This window comes from Acanthochromis polyacanthus, chromosome 4, assembly GCF_021347895.1.
Source record: "Acanthochromis polyacanthus isolate Apoly-LR-REF ecotype Palm Island chromosome 4, KAUST_Apoly_ChrSc, whole genome shotgun sequence".
NCBI classification, from domain to species: domain Eukaryota; kingdom Metazoa; phylum Chordata; class Actinopteri; family Pomacentridae; genus Acanthochromis; species Acanthochromis polyacanthus.
Window position 1 is genome coordinate 22,990,578 of NC_067116.1, and position 18,931 is coordinate 23,009,508.

Sequence of the window (18,931 nt, forward strand, 5' to 3'; positions counted from 1 at the left end):
TTGGGGGTTTAAATGTCATAATTTTGGTTTATGTTCGTGATATAGTGTTATTAGTGTTTGTGTTTTATTGTGTTTTTGAGATTTGGTCAGCCAAGTAAGGTTGGTTAAGTATTATGTTACCAGGACCGTGAGGGTGAAGTGTGTTTGATGACTTCCTGCCACATCATCTATGGGGTTGTGTCAAAATAAAAGCATCTACCAGTTGTAGAGTACATAAAAAGCAGCTGTCCTTTTCCAGCATCACTCTTCAATGCAGCCACAATAATAAATATATGAAAATAACTACACACCGCAAAATCCTGCGATGTAGCGAAAAATCTGCGATACCAAATGCGGTTTAAAAATTCGTGATACAGTGAGACCACGAAAAGTGAACCGTAATATGGCAAGGGATCACTGTATTTTTAAAAAAAATCCTGATTATAACTAAATGAACGGTATCAATTGAGAAGGAAGGGTATGATGAGCTGGACTTGTTGCAGTTGACAGTGGTACTCACCAGTGTACACCACTCCATTGAGCTCCACTGACATGCTGATGCTGCTTGTGCCGTTGGTGGTGAGGTTCAGAGCAGACTCTTGCCTGCCATCTGTCAGGAAGACAACACTTTTCATAGTTTGTTTTGTTTTTTCCCCCGTACAGACATGACTTCTTCCTTACTTACCCATAAATCAAATGTAAAGAAAAAAACGATGTGACAATTTTGAACACTGCAAGCAACATTCTATATCAGTTTCTCAAAAATTGTCCGATTGAACATTTCTCTGAAGTCACCTGCGCAATCACTTACTGAGAAACTGTTTGCGTGCTCCGTCAGATAGACAGTAACTAAGAAAACCCTGCTATAAGATCAAAGTGCTTGCTTGCAGAAGGGAATCCCCCTCAGACAACACGTATGTAGTGTATGTATGCACTTATGCACTACTAGAAGATAAACAGGTCAACATACAGGCCTGCTTTGGGTTACTTCCTCACTGATGGCTGCTGTGGTTTGTGGTAAAATGGCAAGAAACTATTGTGATACTAACTGCCATGAAGGGAGAAAATGTGTTCAATCCAGATCACATAGCTTCAACAATGATGCCCACAATAGCTATGGCGTAGTCACACCTTAATGCTTTTTTTCAGTGGATTAAGATTGGTTTTGGTGTTGCATGAAAATGGAAAAGAATAATTTTCGACATAACGCAGCTTGAGGAACTATTTTCTGACATGAAGGTAGATGTCTAGAGGAACATACTCTGTGCTGATTGATTATTGCATTTCTGAATATGGATTTCCAAAGCAGCACCCTGTAGTTCCTTCTATTGTCCATCTACATGGTACCTTGAGGCGATGTCATTCATCACCATGGGTTACATTTTAATTTTCAAGTGGGTGTCTGCATATATTGATGTCTGCTCCACAGAATGAAATGTTCCTATCTCTATAACCAGTCACTCTGTTGAAAACAGATGGGCACATATAAACATTTGTAAATTTAGTTGAGATAAAAACATCAATGTTAAGTTAAAAAAAATGTTTCTGTTATCTACTTTTGTAACAATCTGCTACTTTGGTTTTCCTTTTAAGTCAATACTACTGTGGAAATTACATTCTCATTTCTCATCAAAATCAGCATTCTTCCATCTTAGAAACCTCACCAAAGCACGAGCTTCTGAAACGGAGCAGATGTAAAAATGCGAGTTCATGCTTTTATCTCTTGTTCTCTTTTAGATAGAGGAGGAATTTCCTCAACTGACGTGAAACATAAAAGTCACGTCTGACTGGTTGTTCTGTTCCTCTCATGTCAGCTGAATATATCAGATTCTCCACTGTGTGTTGTGTACCTTGGTTGTTAATGCGGATGTTCATAGGTATCTGAGCAGTCATGGCCAGCAGGTTGTGTTGCAGAGCTCTCTGCAGCAGTCGGTGGTGCTCCTCGGCTGGCAGCGCCATCTTCTTCTCTGGTGGCTCACCCGCCTCCAGTTTGTCCCTCAGCTGCTCCAGAGCAGCCACCTGAGCTGCCATCGCTGCCTGGGCTGCCGCTGCCTGCACAGCAGCCACCGAGTGACCTGCCAAAGCCCCCGCTGGCAAACGAGCCACACCAACCCCCGGCAGCGGCTGGCTTCCCTCCTCTTCAGGACAAAAAATGCAGAGAGCAGGAGAGAGGGGGCATTACAGTCAAGAAAACTAATATGCAGTCAAGGGTGATGCGTTATCCATCCCAGATGTAAAGAAAATTTCTCCCGAACCACATTAGCAGACAAAAAGTGGACTGAAGTATGACAGCAAATCAGATCCTCTGCCATCTCTTAATGTGGAAAGGTGACAACTTTGGATACTTCATCAGGTCTGATTTCTAGTCATAAATATACTGATGGAAGCTCAAGCCTTAGTTCTGGATCGTCATTTTATCCTACAACCTGACTTCTCCTAGGAACTACCTGCAGTCATGACAAGGCTTGATACTTGACTGTAAAGCACGTTTATTTGATTTTAGCAGATTTTAATTTCAATTTTCAACTGTAATATAAAGGTACACATGTCTACTTCTTGTTTTTGACATTTAAATTGAGACAGAGAACAAATTAACCCTTTAAGCTGCAGTCAATTCCAGCCATTTTCAGTACAAAAAAATCGCTAATATTCTATTTTTAAATAAAAAAATGACGAAAAATACAGGGAATATTGGACGCGCATCGCGAGGTGCATTTCCTTGAAAACGACCGATTCGTGGATTTTATACCGACTTCAGGACATGTTTTGGACAAAATAGTTTACTGGCTTGTGTCGTCTGGATGTTAAAGGTTGGATTATGGCCATTTTTTGTGGACTATTTTCATCTGTGTGTAATAATGAACCCGCAAATGTGAGTCGCGCTGTGTACGTTGAAGCCGTGTATAGAGAACGGATGGATGGATATTCGTTTTTGTCGGACAAATGTGTTTTTCTCACCCACTGTGGTAATCACATCTGAAAGTGGTTTATACCGGCGGATTCATGAGAATCTAAGCTTTCCATCGGTGTATAGTGTTTGTATAATCGCGTTTGCAGCCGTCGGACATTCTTGAAATTCCTAAGCTAATTAGTAGGTGTACCGCCAGCGGTACACTGAAGTTTAAGGGGTTAAAGAAAGAACCAACATAAACTATCTTGATAAGGTGTTAGGCTGATATTCTTCCAAAACAATTCCCTCATTTGGTTTTTTCAATAATAATGATTATAAGAAATCTCATAGGTGTTCAACTAGGTTGAGATCTGGGGATTGCGAAGGCCATAACTTTTGAATCGCATCACTGTCATTAAATCATTCTGTGATCCTTTGTAGCATATTGATCTATGGATGGAGGCTTCGTCACGCTAGAAGAGATTACTACCAACAGGATAGAAATGTTTCAGAGCACATATTAAGATCCTTCTATCTAAAGGGACTAAATCACGGAGGTAAAATGTCTCCCACATCATTACAGAACCAGCACATCCCCTCAATGTAGGAGTCCAGGTTCAGGTTTTTTGTAGAATTCATCACCGTCTGTAATGTCATTTTAGTGAATGCAACAAAATAAACAAGTTTTACCTTTCTTGATCTTCTGGATGGGGGTCAACGAAGCCCCGTTGGTTCCCACTGTCAGGCCCACACCAGGCGTGGGGAGCTTCGGCGAGGACAGCATGGTGGGCGTCCCATTGGGTGAGTAAGTGAAGAGGGAGCTGCCAAAGCTCTGTCGTCTGCCCTCCCGTCGATTACTGTCAATCGCTGCCTGAAGCTCGTTGGGGTTGCTCAGACCCCTCTTATCACATTCATATGGGTACAGGTACTTCATGTATCTGAAACAAACACAGTATGTTCAAACACAGGATTATTTACATTGGGACACCTTGCCATGAGTATTTTAGACACATTCAAGTTTAGCCTTAAGCTCAAAACACTTAAACACACCCAAATTGTAAGCCTCCTTCCTGTAAGAAGAGATTAAGAAGTTATCTGACCTTTAGCTAACTGGGAGTGAGAACATCCTGCAACCTAAACCAGCTACAGGAAGTTAATGCAACACACAGGGGTAATTTTGTAAAACAAAATGGTTTGTGATATGTGATAGCCAGCAGTTCCACATGTATGAGTAGAACAAAAGGATTATAGCTGTGTGACTTGTGGGTAAGTTATAAAAACTTAAACTGTGTTCAAATGTCACTAGTGTAGCATATCACCACACTGGTCCAATGAAGGAGCTACACACTAACACTTAAACGCAATCAAGTAAACCTTTAGCTACAATTGAGACCAAAGACAGAAAGCGTCAGTGTACTGACTGTGTGCGGAGGGTGAAGGCTGCACTGGTGATTGAGGTAGGCAGGTTGAGTCCCTTGGTGATCTCCCTCCACAGTTTCTTGTTGATGACCTCCACCAGGCCGCCTTTCTCCGTCACCAGCCTGTAGAGCATGTACAGATCCAGGACCTGTTTGGCCATGATGGGAATACGATTCACAGGAGTTCCTGCCAAAACACACAAGCACACCGAGACAAGAAAGGTCAAGAGACGAAAAATATTTCGTGTACAACAAAGAGAATACATGAGAAAGAATAATAGCAATGACAAAATAAAAAAATACATACAACAGCTGTGGCAATAGACTGTTATACAGATTACATGAACTTTAACTGATGCAAAAATCTCCTTGGACCGCTTCGTCATGTTTTTGGAATTGGTCACATTTTAATATGAAACCACAGTGTCTCTTCTTTAAAATTCACAACACAAGGATTTTACCATTTTACCAGCCAACTATATATTTTTAAGATGATTAGAATGATGCTGTTGAGGTACAACTTTGTTGCTCACCAGCCTGCATGTCTGATGTCTAAACTGTCCTCTAATGGACTAAAATGCTGGAGGACCTTTACTTTGTCTTTTTAAAGCTTGAGTATACATACATTGCAAGGAGAAAATTAAAGTGTGTGGCTGATTGAGACATTGTAAAATGAAACTGAAAACACTCTCAGGCAGCATCCTATTCAGGGAAAGACTGCTAAAAATAGAGCAGGGTAATTGTGATGAATATTTTGACAAAACCCTGTACCATACCTTGGATAGCTGAGAAAAACATGTGCTTGAATGTGTTTGAAAAACCAGCATATGTCTGGTTGACACCTTCAAACCAAAGCAATAAGTGCAGGTTAATGACAAACCAAGTCAGGAGCAAAATGCCTGAGGACAACAATCAATACCTACAATGTAGCATGCGAATAATATAAACATGTATTAATCACACATTAACATAACGCTGGATCACCTGGTCCAGTGAGGAAAATCAAAGCCCTCATTAATCTGCTTATATTACATTTATTGCAACAATAAGAGATCCAGGCCTCAGGCACGCCTTTATTGTAAAATATAATCAATCCTCCATTAGCATATTAAGGAGCGATGCCTCAGTTATCAGTCTGGCCTACAGATGGCGCTTTCATATTCTCAGAGCAGATATGGCAGACCCACCCGCCAGCAAATGCTCCGGCACTGTAAACATCTACTACTTGTTTTTCAGTTGTGAGCACATGGTTGTTGTCCCCCATGTCAGCCGTTAGCCCACTGATCTGATCGTATCAGCCAGAGACAACCTGTGAAAGCACCGAGGCTTCCAGAGAGGAGCCATCTTAAAGATCCGTTTGGCCTTTGTGTACCCAACACAAGCAAATACAAACAATCCTCAATTTCCTTAGTATAACAAGAGTTATCTAGATGGGGGAGAAATTTGGAATTGCAAGTGAATGCGTGGTGTTATAAGCGTGGGCAGGGCCATGTGGACAAGCACCAGGCAGGATGGGAAGGTAAACCAATCCATCCCCAGGCATTAATACAACGTGTCCCTTCTAGTTATAGCCTGGGAACGACGAGGCACTGTGTGACCATAAAGCAATCATCTCTGAAATGAATAAAGGCCCCACCCATCCGAGTGAAAGATGAGCAGACGGTGCTGTGTCATGTGTCACAGAGAGAAGGGGGTGGGTGATCCTCCTCTCTATATCCAACTATTAAGAGCTGCCTATGACACCGGCTGGAGATAAAGCAAGGAGATATAATACAACAAGATAAGAAATTGAGTAGCTAAGGTGTACTTTAATGAATGAGAGCAAATCCGATACACTGAGGCAGTGTTTGGGGCCTTAAAAACATCCACACGTGCACACCTACATACCTCTTTTTTGCATGAAGCTGAAGAGATCATCCAAAAACTCTTTTCTCTTTGGGTCTCCATCCAGTTCATACAGCTGCAGAGAGGAAGAAGAAGGAGACAATAGATGAAGCTATGAGTGATGTTTTCATGTCAGACAACAACAAACAAGCACTGAGATCAGTGCTCAATCTGAAAACACAAACAACAGCTGACAGAAAATGGCCTCAGTGCCTGCACTGCTACTACGACAACCAGTGCCGTAATGTGCGGCACTCTGGACACACAAAAGGAAAATGTGGTGATTTAAATGACAACATAAGCAGCTACACTGTCAGATCAGTGGCCTTGATCATAACGACAGATGTCAGATAGAAAAATAGAGAAATGCTGTGGACCAGTGTGGCTTGATGAGAACCTGATGTGGGTCCAGCTGCTAGCGGGGCCCCGGGCTCCGGAAAGTTCAGTGAAAGTTAGCAGTAAAAGTGAGGCACCCACTCGGGGGAGTACAGTGAGGCCATTGAGCTCGTGGTTCTTTTTTTCCAGCCTAGTTTGCCAGTGTGATAGAGAAATATCTTGTTAGAGGTCTTTCTATTTCTGTGTCACACACTAAACGCTGGCATTTACTCTCTGGATGGTGAGCGAGCAGCGGCACAGCTTTGGCATCTGCACGCTTCAGCATTGCTCACGGTTAAATCTACGAGCCGAGATCGACCATAACATCATCAGGAAGTGCGCATCACAGAATGCGTAAGTGAGGTCATGGAGTTTCGTAATGTGTTATTGAATATAGCAGGTTGTGAAACACAATGTACAACTGAGCACCACCAAACAAAACCACAGAAAATAGAACCAAGGCAGCGCATTGTCTCTACACAGCCATCATAACAGCCCACAGCTAGCAACCAAGCCGCTACCAAGCCTCATGATGCACACTCCAGGATAGCGCATTTCATATCACATCAGAAAACCCATCAGCTCAGCACACAACCGATGCAGACAACCACTATGAGCAGGGGCTTTTTTGGTTTGTTCGATAGTAAACTGCATCTATTTGGATTTTAGACTGTTGGTTGAAAACAGCCAGAAGACATGGTTGATTTACTGTGTTGAAACCGCCATCCTAATATAGTTGACAACAACAACCTCATGTCATCAAAGAAATAATAATAATAGGTTCCTAAAACAAGCACTCCCATAGGGGTGTTATCAGTACCACGAATCAGTTAATATGTACACTGACAGTCATTAAAAACTTTGAGACCATATTTTTCAACATAATTTTTATTTTGAAGCCTGAAACCGGATTTTCTTCATATGAATCATTTGTTTAGCATATTGGCATCCAGAAACAAAAATGTAAAGTTTCAAGAATGATTTCAAAATAAAGAATTTCACAAAAGAAAACGGCACCTGTCAAACACAAAGTCACAACCGTCAATATAACTGTCAGTATGGCCTCCATTTGCTTCGATGCAGGCAGCAATCCGTCGGCGCATGCTTTGGACCAGGCTTCTGATTGTGGGTTGGGAACAGCCCATACGCCTGGCTACATCACTGTAGCTCAAACCGGCCTCCACCATACCCAGTGCCCGGAGACGTTGTTCATGTGATAGACGCGGCATGATGCTGTTCACTGGACTAACAATGGTGGCCTTCTTTGGGCCTTTATATAAGCCTTCAAAACCCATTCTCAAATTGTGCAGATACTCACTGAGTATTGCTTGGTGTGTATTTGGTTCACTTTTGCAAAGTGACCAACCCATGTGCAATGAATCATGACAAAATGACAACTCATCATTATCTCAACTACCAGGGCACTAGATCATCAGTAAATCCACAATGAATAATTACAACCCCCCTACAAGTAGAATTCTGCGTACATTTCTACCTCAAAGTTTCTATTGACTGTCAGTATATGTTGGTGGAGTCCAACCATTATAGAGTCTAACAGACAAAAATAAAACAGCACATAGAGGAAATAGGAAATTGTGATGACCATTTTTGTACAACAGTTAAATCAGAAATTAAGGAAAAAAAACGTTAGCTGTAGTCCTGTGTAGTGAAACCTTCAGATATTCAAATTACTGTGATATAAAATAATTCTCTATGGTACCTTTAAAATAAAAGAAGTAAGAAGTCTAGAGGAAGAAATTGCATTCTTATTTGACAGCTGAATGAAATTTGCACACTGACACTGATTCTAATTTGGTAACTACCACGTCGCCACATGAAAAAAACGCCTTTACTCTGAACTGCAGCCTGTTACTGGAAGACATTTGCACTTTCTCTAAGCTCTGCCTCAGTGAAAATGAAAATAAAAAAGCTCGTCGTATGATGGCGACAGTAGTGGCCTCTTACCGCTAACAGACTGTCCCTCGCTGTGGCATTTAGCCCTCATTAGCGACGCCAAGCTGCCATAAGATCTTATTATCTAGTGGGTAGGGGGCGAGCGGAGGGGTGGGAGCAATTGGACTGAAGAGAGCTGAGGTGGATGTTGCGGTGGGGGATGCCAACTAATGTACAGGCCTGCTGGAGGCAAGGGGGGAGTTTTAATTACAGGATGCATGCATTTCGTGAAGTGCCGCGCCATAAATCTTAGAAATGACCCCCTCCCCAGCTCCCATCCCCCCATGTTGCTTTATTTGCTTGCTATCCCTCTTTTGCTCTCTCTGTCCTAATCACACCAATAAATATTTTCCCAGTGGTGTGGTGGGAGCGCTCAGATCCCACCCCCTCCAGTCCTTAAGATGTGGTTTCAGAATCCAACTATGCATTGTACAAGAAAAAAGGTGCGGGTTTCAATGGATACAGTTCTGTTAATGTTAACTAATTAAAGGTGAGATTCTCCTGTGATCATTGTTCATTCACCACAATTCAAACAACATGTAACTGCAGAGTTGACAGGCTGTTTGTTGATTAATTTCACCGTTTCCTTGCAAACTGAGGGCCTTGGCAGACTACGCTCAAGTGTGAATAGTGTCAACATGCTCAAAGTATCTGTCTTACTAACTAATATCCAGTTTCATGCCTCGTCCTATGTTTGCTATTAACAGACATGGACACAGTATCCTGCCTTTTATCAATGAACATGTGATCTAAATCCTTGCAGCTGTTACCTCCCGTTTTGATCCATGTTTCTGTAATTTTATTTTACATTTAAAGCGCTACCTGTACAAACTGACTACTCAGCAGACAGCGATCACATTAAGTCGTGATACAATTCACACCATGATAGCAGCACTCAAGGACAATTTATCCAGGTTTCTTTGAGCAATGTTATTTTTATCCTCCATACTGAAATGCAATAAAAAAAAAATCAAGTAATTTTGACATTATATGGAATATTGGTGTGCTGTGCAAGAGTCAGTCCAACAAGGACAAGTAAGAAATTAGCTTTTAACTATAGTTTTCTAATTACCTTAATCTAAATAAATGTATACTCAGAGTATAAATAACTGAACAAAGAAGGATCTAATCAAATTAATCAAGTCCTTTTGAAACCTTAAGTCACGACTGGATTGCAATTTTCACTATTATTGATAATGTAATAACGAGAAAATCAAAATGACACATATTCTTCCATTACAATCTACTTTGAGTTGTAAAAAGAACAGCTTGAAGCACAGTATTCACAGTCAGAGTAGAGAGAGGCAGGGAGGGTGGGGAAAGAGAGCAGTGGAATGACATGCAGCTAATGCTCCCCCACCAGGAGTCAAACTGAGGACTCCCCTCTCAGGGTATTTGCACCCATGGAGCAGCCTGTGCAATTAAACACTCAGCTTTTGGTTCAGACTGAAGTATTTATTACAAACATGGTCCACAAGACAATCTATGTTAGCACAATGGCTGAAGGCCTTGGAGATAAATACTTAAAATAAAGTGGAGCTAGGGAGGAAAGACTGAGCTCCATAGCAGCTACAACAAACTATTTGAAATTGGAAATTTAAATCCAGCAGTCTGTGAATTAAAAAAAAGGACTATACTTGTTTAAAAGCTGCACATATCCACGCCACTCTTCAAATAACATATCATTATAAACAAGCCGACCTGTGGCTTGGAGAGAGGCTGTTAATGGAGCTCCATTATGGAAGGAAATGGTTGAAAACAGCTTTGGGTCTGAAGATTTCAGCCCTGAGTCACCGCTCTTTTTCTTATTTCTTTCAGTCTTTTACACACTTCTATCTGCATTACCATTTGTCTCAAGTTCCACAGCTTGCTTCTCTTTCTGTGTACCTCTTGTCCTCTCTCAGCTCCATATATACAATCCTTGTGTACATTATAACTCCCCTGTTGCTACCACCACCAACCACCCACCCTCATATATGCAGACTTTTATCAGGCTGTGGTGGGTGTGGTTGCATACGGCTTATATAGGTTTTCACATGTATAGTATGTGTGCTGGGGCTGGGGCCCCTCCAGGATTAAAGCTTTGCAACTCAGATAAACAATAAGAAACTAGATAAACGACTAGAAACTGGGACAACTGGTAACGCAACGCACACGCCCCTCGACCAAATCCTCTGGAACAAAAAATAAAGTCCCATTAAAGGTGCAGAGTTGACAAGAAGATTGCTCTTCTGGGTTTCGTTACTTTAAATTACCAAACACTAAAACTCCTTTAGCTCTACAAAACAGGTAAAGATTTTTTTAAAAAGTAAATGATTGTGTGAGGAGTTAGACAGATTTTCGTAATTCACAATTATCACCAACGACCGCTTTGTTACTGGGGCAAATGGTGACAGTGTAAAGCTAACCAAATGTTGTCTGGGAAAGTGTTTCAGACTTCAGACTTCACAGCCTCACATGAAGAAGCCTTTAGTGTTTGACTGTTGTCTGATAGTTTCCCACCCCGGCTGGCTATGTAGGTCAGTCACAGCCCATCAGCAGATAAATTATAAACAGCTCTCAGACATAAAAAGCACAAAGCGGTTTTATACTGCAAATAATCAGTAACCAATGAGTAGCCTTTGCCCCACTTGAAGTCATGGTGGTGGTCAGTGACACTGTAGACAGAGAGAGTGTGTAGCTGTGTTGGGGGGGTCGCTCCACTGCTAATGCAAATGGAAGTCAGTCGTGCTGGCACACAAGTGTCACATAGCACATAATAAAGGCTTTGCAACTGAAAACCAAAACTGAGAGAAGGCAGGGGTATCACCTACATGCTCCCTTACACCTGCCAATCAACTTGATCACCTTGAGGTGAGGCTGACACACACAGACTTGTAAACACAAGAGGTCAAAGCAAAAAAATAAGAAAAAAAGAGATGGGTTTAAACTCCACTTTCTGTGCAAGTAAAGTAATGTTTCAGGTCTAACTGACTCCTCAGGGGAGGGGTAACATAGCACACTTGCCCACTCACACTACATGTAGTTGTTTTAAATGCTGGGAGCAGCTGATCTTTACTGGTCTGAGGCTAGAAAGCTCTTACTTAGACACAGAAAATAAAAGGACAGCTAATACAAATAACACATATAACTTAAATCTTCCAAATACAAAAAGCTATTAACTCTCCAAAAAAACCACACAGCAGCATTATCAAACTATAAAATTGCAATATTTTACTATAAATACTGACTAAAACCCGTGGCACACTATTGCCTCACCTGTGTGGAACAGCTACTTTGTTGAACTGCTGCAGCTCGCATGGCTATTTATGTCCAAACTGCCAGCATTGCTGCTGCGGGGCTGCTATTGCCGGTCCTTTTTCTACAGTGGGCTCACCTTTGATAAGGTCCATCGATAAAAGAATGTTTCATTTCATTTAGTTATAAATCTAAATTACATTATTTTAGTTTCGATTCATTCAGAGCAAGAGAAAAAAAAGGAGAAAAAGGAGATCTCAACAAAAATACAACCCCTCAACTAATGTTCTGCTATCTAATCCAATTTAATTTTATATCGCCAGTTCCAATTTGATCCAAACTGTCTTCTGGATTCCCTTCGAGCAAGCACACGGTGACAATGGACAGGAACTAAAAACAGCCTCTTTACAAAAAAGATTTTTAAAAAAACAAAGAAACAAAAACTCTGACTGAACCAGGCTTAGGGATGCCAGCCATCTGCCTTGACTGGTTGGGGTGAAAATGTAATGAGTGTCCCAATATATCTCAATGTAATGAGACCAGGGCTTATATTATTGACGTTATATAATTATAGCCTACTTTGAGCTTCTGCTATGACTATATAGTACACACATAGCTGCTGCTTTCTCTAATAACAAGTAACCCTGAAATGTTTTTCATGGCTGAGATATTCAGATATATCCTAGAGACTGATGCAATAGTGAAGGCTATCAGTTAATGCCAGTGGAATGCTGTCAATACGACTATCAACATATCTTCTCACCGTATTTTTGATGAGAACATCACAGGTGAAAAATAGGCTCCACGGTGAAACTCGAGATGCAGAGCTGCTACAGTGAGACTTGAGCTGTGCCTCAGATGTGCATCTATCGCAGCCTGCGTGGCTGCTTTCTGAACTGCACAACACAGCAGTCACATGTGCAACAAGCCAGAGATGAACTGAGGGTTCAACTCTGTCTTTAGGCTACTCATGCTGGATAGTGCACACAGTTTAGTTTGTAACTTTGAATGTATTGTGTAGTGCATTATGGCTGCCGCAGTCCGAGTGAATTTAACTCTTCTTGTTCTGATCATATTAGGTGAAGGAGCTTGTGAAAAAGAGTGGGGCTGTGTGGCATTGTTACCGCAGAAACTATAGCAGCTGGAAAAGCACACCTTGGATGTGGTTCCAACACTTGCATAAGCACAAAGCGATTACCTTGAGATGTGCTTTATTCTTTCCCTTGACATATTTATTTCATTTATTGGAAGTCTTTGTTCTGTGAAGTTTTAGATGGCAGAAATCTAATTTACACTGAGACTTACTCCCTTTTAACCCATTGCTAAAAGAGCAGCTTCTCAGCCTCACAAACACACACAGCAGTGGGGAGGGGAGAGCAGGGAGAAGGGTTACATACAAACACATGACCAGTCATATTCAATCACTGTATTGCTCCAGGCCAAGACCTCTTTACAAGTGTCATTTATGTATCGACACAAACACAACCATCAAGACAGGACAGCTCACAACGAAAGCGTAATGCATGAATTATATTCTCTTAGTTCCACAATAAACTGCTTAGCATATAATGAAAATGAACATGTGGTGAACAAGGAACACATGAAGGCTAGTTCCTATTTACTATTGTTGTTTAATTGTGCACTAAAAGCTTTGTGTTTTCACTACTGTGTCTCGCCAGAGGATATTTTATTATCTCAATGTAATGAGACTAGAGCTCAAACGAATAACTATTTTAATCATCACATAATTAAACAATTACTTCAACCCACACTGACGTTTTGAGAAGTATTGCTTTGTCCGTCAGTTTTTTTGTTATTTCCACCAAACACAAATCTCCACTGGATACCACATGAGGTGAAGGCCAACATTAACCTGGGTGTGTAATTGTAGTTCATCAGCTGTGAGTTCACAGCAGTTTGGCCTCAGTAAAAACAAGGTTTCTTCGGTATACAGAAGGAATTTCCCTGAGAGGACTTATATCCAAGCCTATAATTCACTTTTACTGCAATGAAGGCAATACTGTGACTATAGAAGCTATTATCTGATTACGGCCATCAGAGTAAAGTCATAAACAGAGCTGACGGAAATGCTCACAGAGAAAGAATTCTGCTGAATTGTGTCACTATTTTTGGCAGCCAAAAGTGTTTTGTTTTTTTTCCTTTAAAAGCTGCAGGCTGAAGTTATGAGACAGTAACACCTAAGGCTTAGTAGCCTTTGTAGCCATGTTTGTTCTTTTCTGGATCATTAAGCTTAGTTTATGTCACAATAATCACCCTACAGGTTTTGATGTGATAAAAGTGGAGAATTGAAATTCCTCGTGACAAAATTAGACTGCTTGAGGTCTACTTTTGCAAAAATGTAAAAACAAAAATAGAGATGCACTGTAGGTGTTCATTTCCTTTACACAATCATTACTGAAAGGCTGAGCTGCTTTTTTTTTTTACCCTAATAAGGAGTAGGTGGGAATTTAGTTATGAAAATGACACACCTATGAATTTCTCAATCTGTCTGTTCTGGTTGACATAAAATTAAAAGCAATCAAATTCCCTAAGTGCTTTTGTTGTTCTTTCCCTTTGTTGTTTAGGATTCTGCTTTGCACGACATTCTTAACAGATCATCTGCTAATCCAACACCACTGACGTCTCTGCATGCTTCTGAGAACACAGTTTGACTTTTGCCTGTTCAGTCATTGGTTATCACTGTGCATCACTAGATAATGAACGCTGAGCACAAGAACAGAAACACTTTCAAGTATTCGAATATCAGTGCTTTAAATTTTGCTTCATATGGTTCTTGTTATGCGCTTTGCATTTAATAAATCTGAATTACACTGAACAGAAAAACACATATAGCACTGAGACGTCATCAGTCAGACAGACAGAACTCTAGATACAGAATTATCTACATTATCAGCCACAGCATTAAAAGCGCTGAAGAGTGAAGTGAGCGATCATCTCATTACAACATAAAGCTCAGCTGGGAAACTTTGCATCCCAGCATTCATGTCACTGTCAAAACATCGTGCCACACCAAGCACAACCACCCACGACAATGGCACTCATCCAAAAACCAATGGAATCCAGCATCTGCAGGGTGAGCTAAAATAAACATGATCCAAAAATGCCCCACAAGACCCTAAGGACACCCCCAGGAGTCCCATGTCCATAATCTCGGAGCTGTTTTGGTGGAACAAGGAGGACCTACCCAACAGTAGGCCGGTGGTTTTAATACTATGGTGAATCAGAGTATACCCATGGTAGTTGAAAATGGTCCCGAATGTCATGTAGGCACAAAAGAGGGAGTAAAGACACATCTGTTTTTACACATTCACACCCTTCGATTGAAAGAATTTAATTTCATACCCTGTTTTCTGGAGGCTGGCAACAGCCCATTTGGAAATAAAGACAACTCACAAATTAAAACATATGAGGACACATGACTGAGAAGATAAACCAAAAACACTTCTACCCATAATAACCCTCGGAACTTGTTTAGTATGGCCGACAACTGAAATATATCAGTATAACAGGATCAACAACAAAAACCCCCACAAATTGATGCCAAGTGTCACCTTTCATTGCTGTATGTCTGCTGAACGGTTCAAATACAGTGGAAGCTTGGCAACACGTTACTTTCTGATATTAAACCGCTTCCCTGTGTGTCTTACATTGGTCTGGACACAGCAGCCTGACAGGAACTGCTCCGACATGTCCACATAAACTGACATTTTAAATGAATCCATCTTTGTCTCCTGTGTGCTCCGCCCTGCTCTTCCCCATCCCCCAGAAGCACACAAGTAACAGCAACAATAGAGCCGTCGGACTGTCGATGCCCTGAACGGTGTTTTATTGACAAGCCGGATCAAACGCATCATAATCCTTACTGACCCCGTAAATTCAAGTCCATCGACTGAGGATGAGTAGCCAACATCCTCCTTGACACAAACATGACTGCTGTGACTGTAACTGATGTTTGCTTTATGTGCAACAATCACATTTGGCCCGAAAATGACTGAAAGTGATAAGCACGCTAGAGAATGAAACCATGAATGACGCATAGCTGCTGAAGAAAACCACATTTAAATGTGTCAACTGTGGCACAACACCAAGCAGCAGTGATTCATAAAATGCCCTGAGGCTACCATTTCTTCACGGCTTATGGACGCGATTCAGGATTTCTCAACAAGTTGGGTAAAACAAATCAAGTCCAGGACTGACCAAACTTAAATCATCCGGTTATCAGTAAAGTCACATGAGTCTGCTTTATAGTGGTGTCAGACGGTGGTGGTTTTGGCTATGTTACGCAAGGCTGCAATCAAAGTAGAAAAAGATGGAAACAAAACCAAGGCCATCAACAGGAAAAAAAGGGGGAGAAGTCTTCAGGAACTGCTGCTGACAGTCGGGGAAGTTGTAATTGTTCTATTGTCGGCTGGTATCTGCTGTGTTATATGCTGTCATGTTTAAATATTTGCTCCATCAGAACTGATTCAGGAAAGTGTGCATTAACCCACTCTTTAAAAAAAAAAGTCCAAAATCTAGTGTAAAATCTATTTCTGTGATTTTTTTTCCTTTTGGCATTTTCATCAACCTTTTCTAATGCGCCATTTCAATTTATTTTTCACATAAAAATACATTATGAAAAAAGGCAGGGAAAATGTAAGGAAAAATGTAAAATGCTGCACTTGTTATGTGTACGTTTTGCTTGTATTTCCATGTCCCATAACTTTCCTTGTGGTAAAAAAAAACCTGTAGAAATTAAATGATGTGTCAGAAATCCAGTAATCACTGAGAACATGATTCCTTTATGGTGTGACAGGTTGTAAGTTATGGCTCAGTCTGCAGGGCAGGGCCAAAGGACTTTTATACTTGGCTTCAGCTGGACATTACTGGATATATCGTATCCTCTGCTGACATGAGAAAAAGGTGAAAACCAGATGATGAAGACAGGACATTAAATCAGAATGAGAACTATCCCACAATCACATGCACGTCATTCCTGCTTGTTGCTGCCAGGTCAGCTGCCATGGCTTGGAGATTTGGATAAGAATCAGAAACAGCAGCCAGCTTTTCTGGTCGGATGTATGTAACTGTGAGCAATTTGTTCTAACCGCATTGCTAATGAGTAGTATCACAAGGATGGATACTCAAAGTGGGGAAGGCAAAATGAGCAGACGGAGAAGGAGGGGAAATGGGTGTAGCAGTAATTTGGGATCATAAAGGAGCGTGATACCACCCACAGTATCTGTTATTTGGTGGGAAAGTTTTGCAATATTTCATGATGAAGTGTCTTTAAATATGGCATCTATCTGGAAACCAACCTCCCTCTAAATGTTGCAGAGTAAGTCTGAGATAGATAATCATCAAATGGGTCTGTGTCAAAGCTGAAGGTATTTATTCAGCGTCAGAGCAGATGCCGTGATAAAGTTGATGTCTGTAGGCACAAAGATGGAGACAGAGATAGAAAGGCAGCTCAAGTTTCAGAAGAAGGTTTGTAATGGCGCTTACATACAAACAAGAGAGAGACAGGTAGAGGACATATAATCTAGCCTGGGAGGACTAAGAATGGAAATTCTGCTATGCTGCTGCTCCTCAGCATGGAGCACCGTGCTGTGAAGTAGACAGCTGGTCGGGTGCTAGGACCATCATTCAGAGTGATAGATTGGCAGGGAAAAGAGTTTAATGGTTAACAACAGTTGCCTTAGTTAGAACATATCTGAACTGCTGTCTATGTGGTTCATCAGAGGCTCAGATGTTGTGACCACGTGGTGAAGCTTCCTCCACTCAATATGAGGATGGACTGCAATTTGACCTGAAGCAACCCCTGGGTTTGTCCTCTGCATGGAGCTTCACTCCTTCTTCCTCATTAAGCATTTAGAGATCTGACTCTTGGAGGAATTTGAAATACACACATTTAATGTCCATGTTTGCAAGCAAGCAGATGTATACAGGCATGGTTGTGAGCATCCAGTTTAGACATAAGCAGAAAAATGATAAACACTGTATGTGCCGCTTTAACATAGAAGAACTTTTCACTGAAAGCACTGAAAGGTAAAACACGAGATTACTACCATTAATGAAGGCTCAAATCTAGGACTGCAGTCATCGTGTATTTTCTGCGCTGATGCAGAAAGCTCTGGCATGTTGGCACTACTGCTTACTGAAGTGAAGTGTGCCACTTAATGTCTTCTAATGTGAGCTGCTGCCCGATGTGATTAAATAAAAGCATGGACAACCTTCTCACAATGTGGTGACATACAAACCCAGTTCACAGCTAAGCTCAGCAGAGGGGAACTGAAGGAACTCTACGCGAGCCAAAAATAATTACCAGGGTTTATGCCAGTGTGTTCTGAGCCTGACACCACGCCAGGTCTAAGTTGAGCCCCACCAGCGCTAAGCGTCAAAGAACTACTTTCAGAATACAGGAGCATACACTAATGCTGCCGTCAGTGGGCTACTGGCCCACGCCGGCTCATGTGAATAAAGACTCTTGGCACACACTAGTGTACTGCCATTTACAAAGTTTTTATTGGCCCTCAGTCTGAGCCTGTCAGTCAAGGTGCACAAGACAGCATGCTGCTTTCATGTACTGACTTCATATGATAGCAATACAATAAACTAAACTGTGCATCACAAATGGCAGTGTTATAGTATTTTGCTGAGGTGAAATCAACAAAAAAAAAAAACACACAAATTCAAGTACACAACTAGCATCTTTATTGCCTTAATTGTTAGGGATCACAGGCTTAAAACAACCTCAAGCTAGATTTAAAAGGTACTAATTAAATAAAACCCAGTGAGTAATAGTGTGATTCATAATCTAAATAGCTGACTATTCGTATTAATAAATGACAGAATATTTAACTATAGAAATAGATGTTACTTAAACATATCAGGTGCATAGTAGCAGAGATGGGAAAATAAGTGAAAGCACAAAAAAATATCACTAATGACCCGAGTTCTCTTTTAAATGTGAGAAAGATCTACTATCGAGGTACACCGGTGTAAAAGCGAGAATTACTATTTGTATCTGCGGCATGAATAGAGCATGACAACTCAGACTTCCTGCCCTCACAGTCATAAAAGGTTAGCTATTATCACACAGGGCTGCCAGAGTGTTGTCACAAGGTCCAAACTTGATGATTAAGGATCAAGGACCTAACAGAGCTCGATATGAAACAACATGTTTGACAGCATG

At 41.1% G+C, this 18,931-nt stretch overlaps 1 protein-coding gene across 1 annotated transcript in view; it reads right to left on the reverse strand.

The window, feature by feature from the left end:
• arid3a (AT rich interactive domain 3A (BRIGHT-like)) overlaps positions 1–18,931 on the reverse strand; it is a 53,495-nt gene that overhangs the window by 7,704 nt on the left and 26,860 nt on the right. Inside the window, exons 4-8 of the mRNA XM_051947488.1 lie at positions 6,175–6,247; positions 4,291–4,474; positions 3,560–3,807; positions 1,830–2,117; positions 496–589 (exon numbers count right to left, since the gene is read on the reverse strand). Coding sequence (XP_051803448.1) covers positions 496–589; positions 1,830–2,117; positions 3,560–3,807; positions 4,291–4,474; positions 6,175–6,247 — 887 coding nt within the window. The remainder of the gene's footprint in view (positions 1–495; positions 590–1,829; positions 2,118–3,559; positions 3,808–4,290; positions 4,475–6,174; positions 6,248–18,931) is intronic.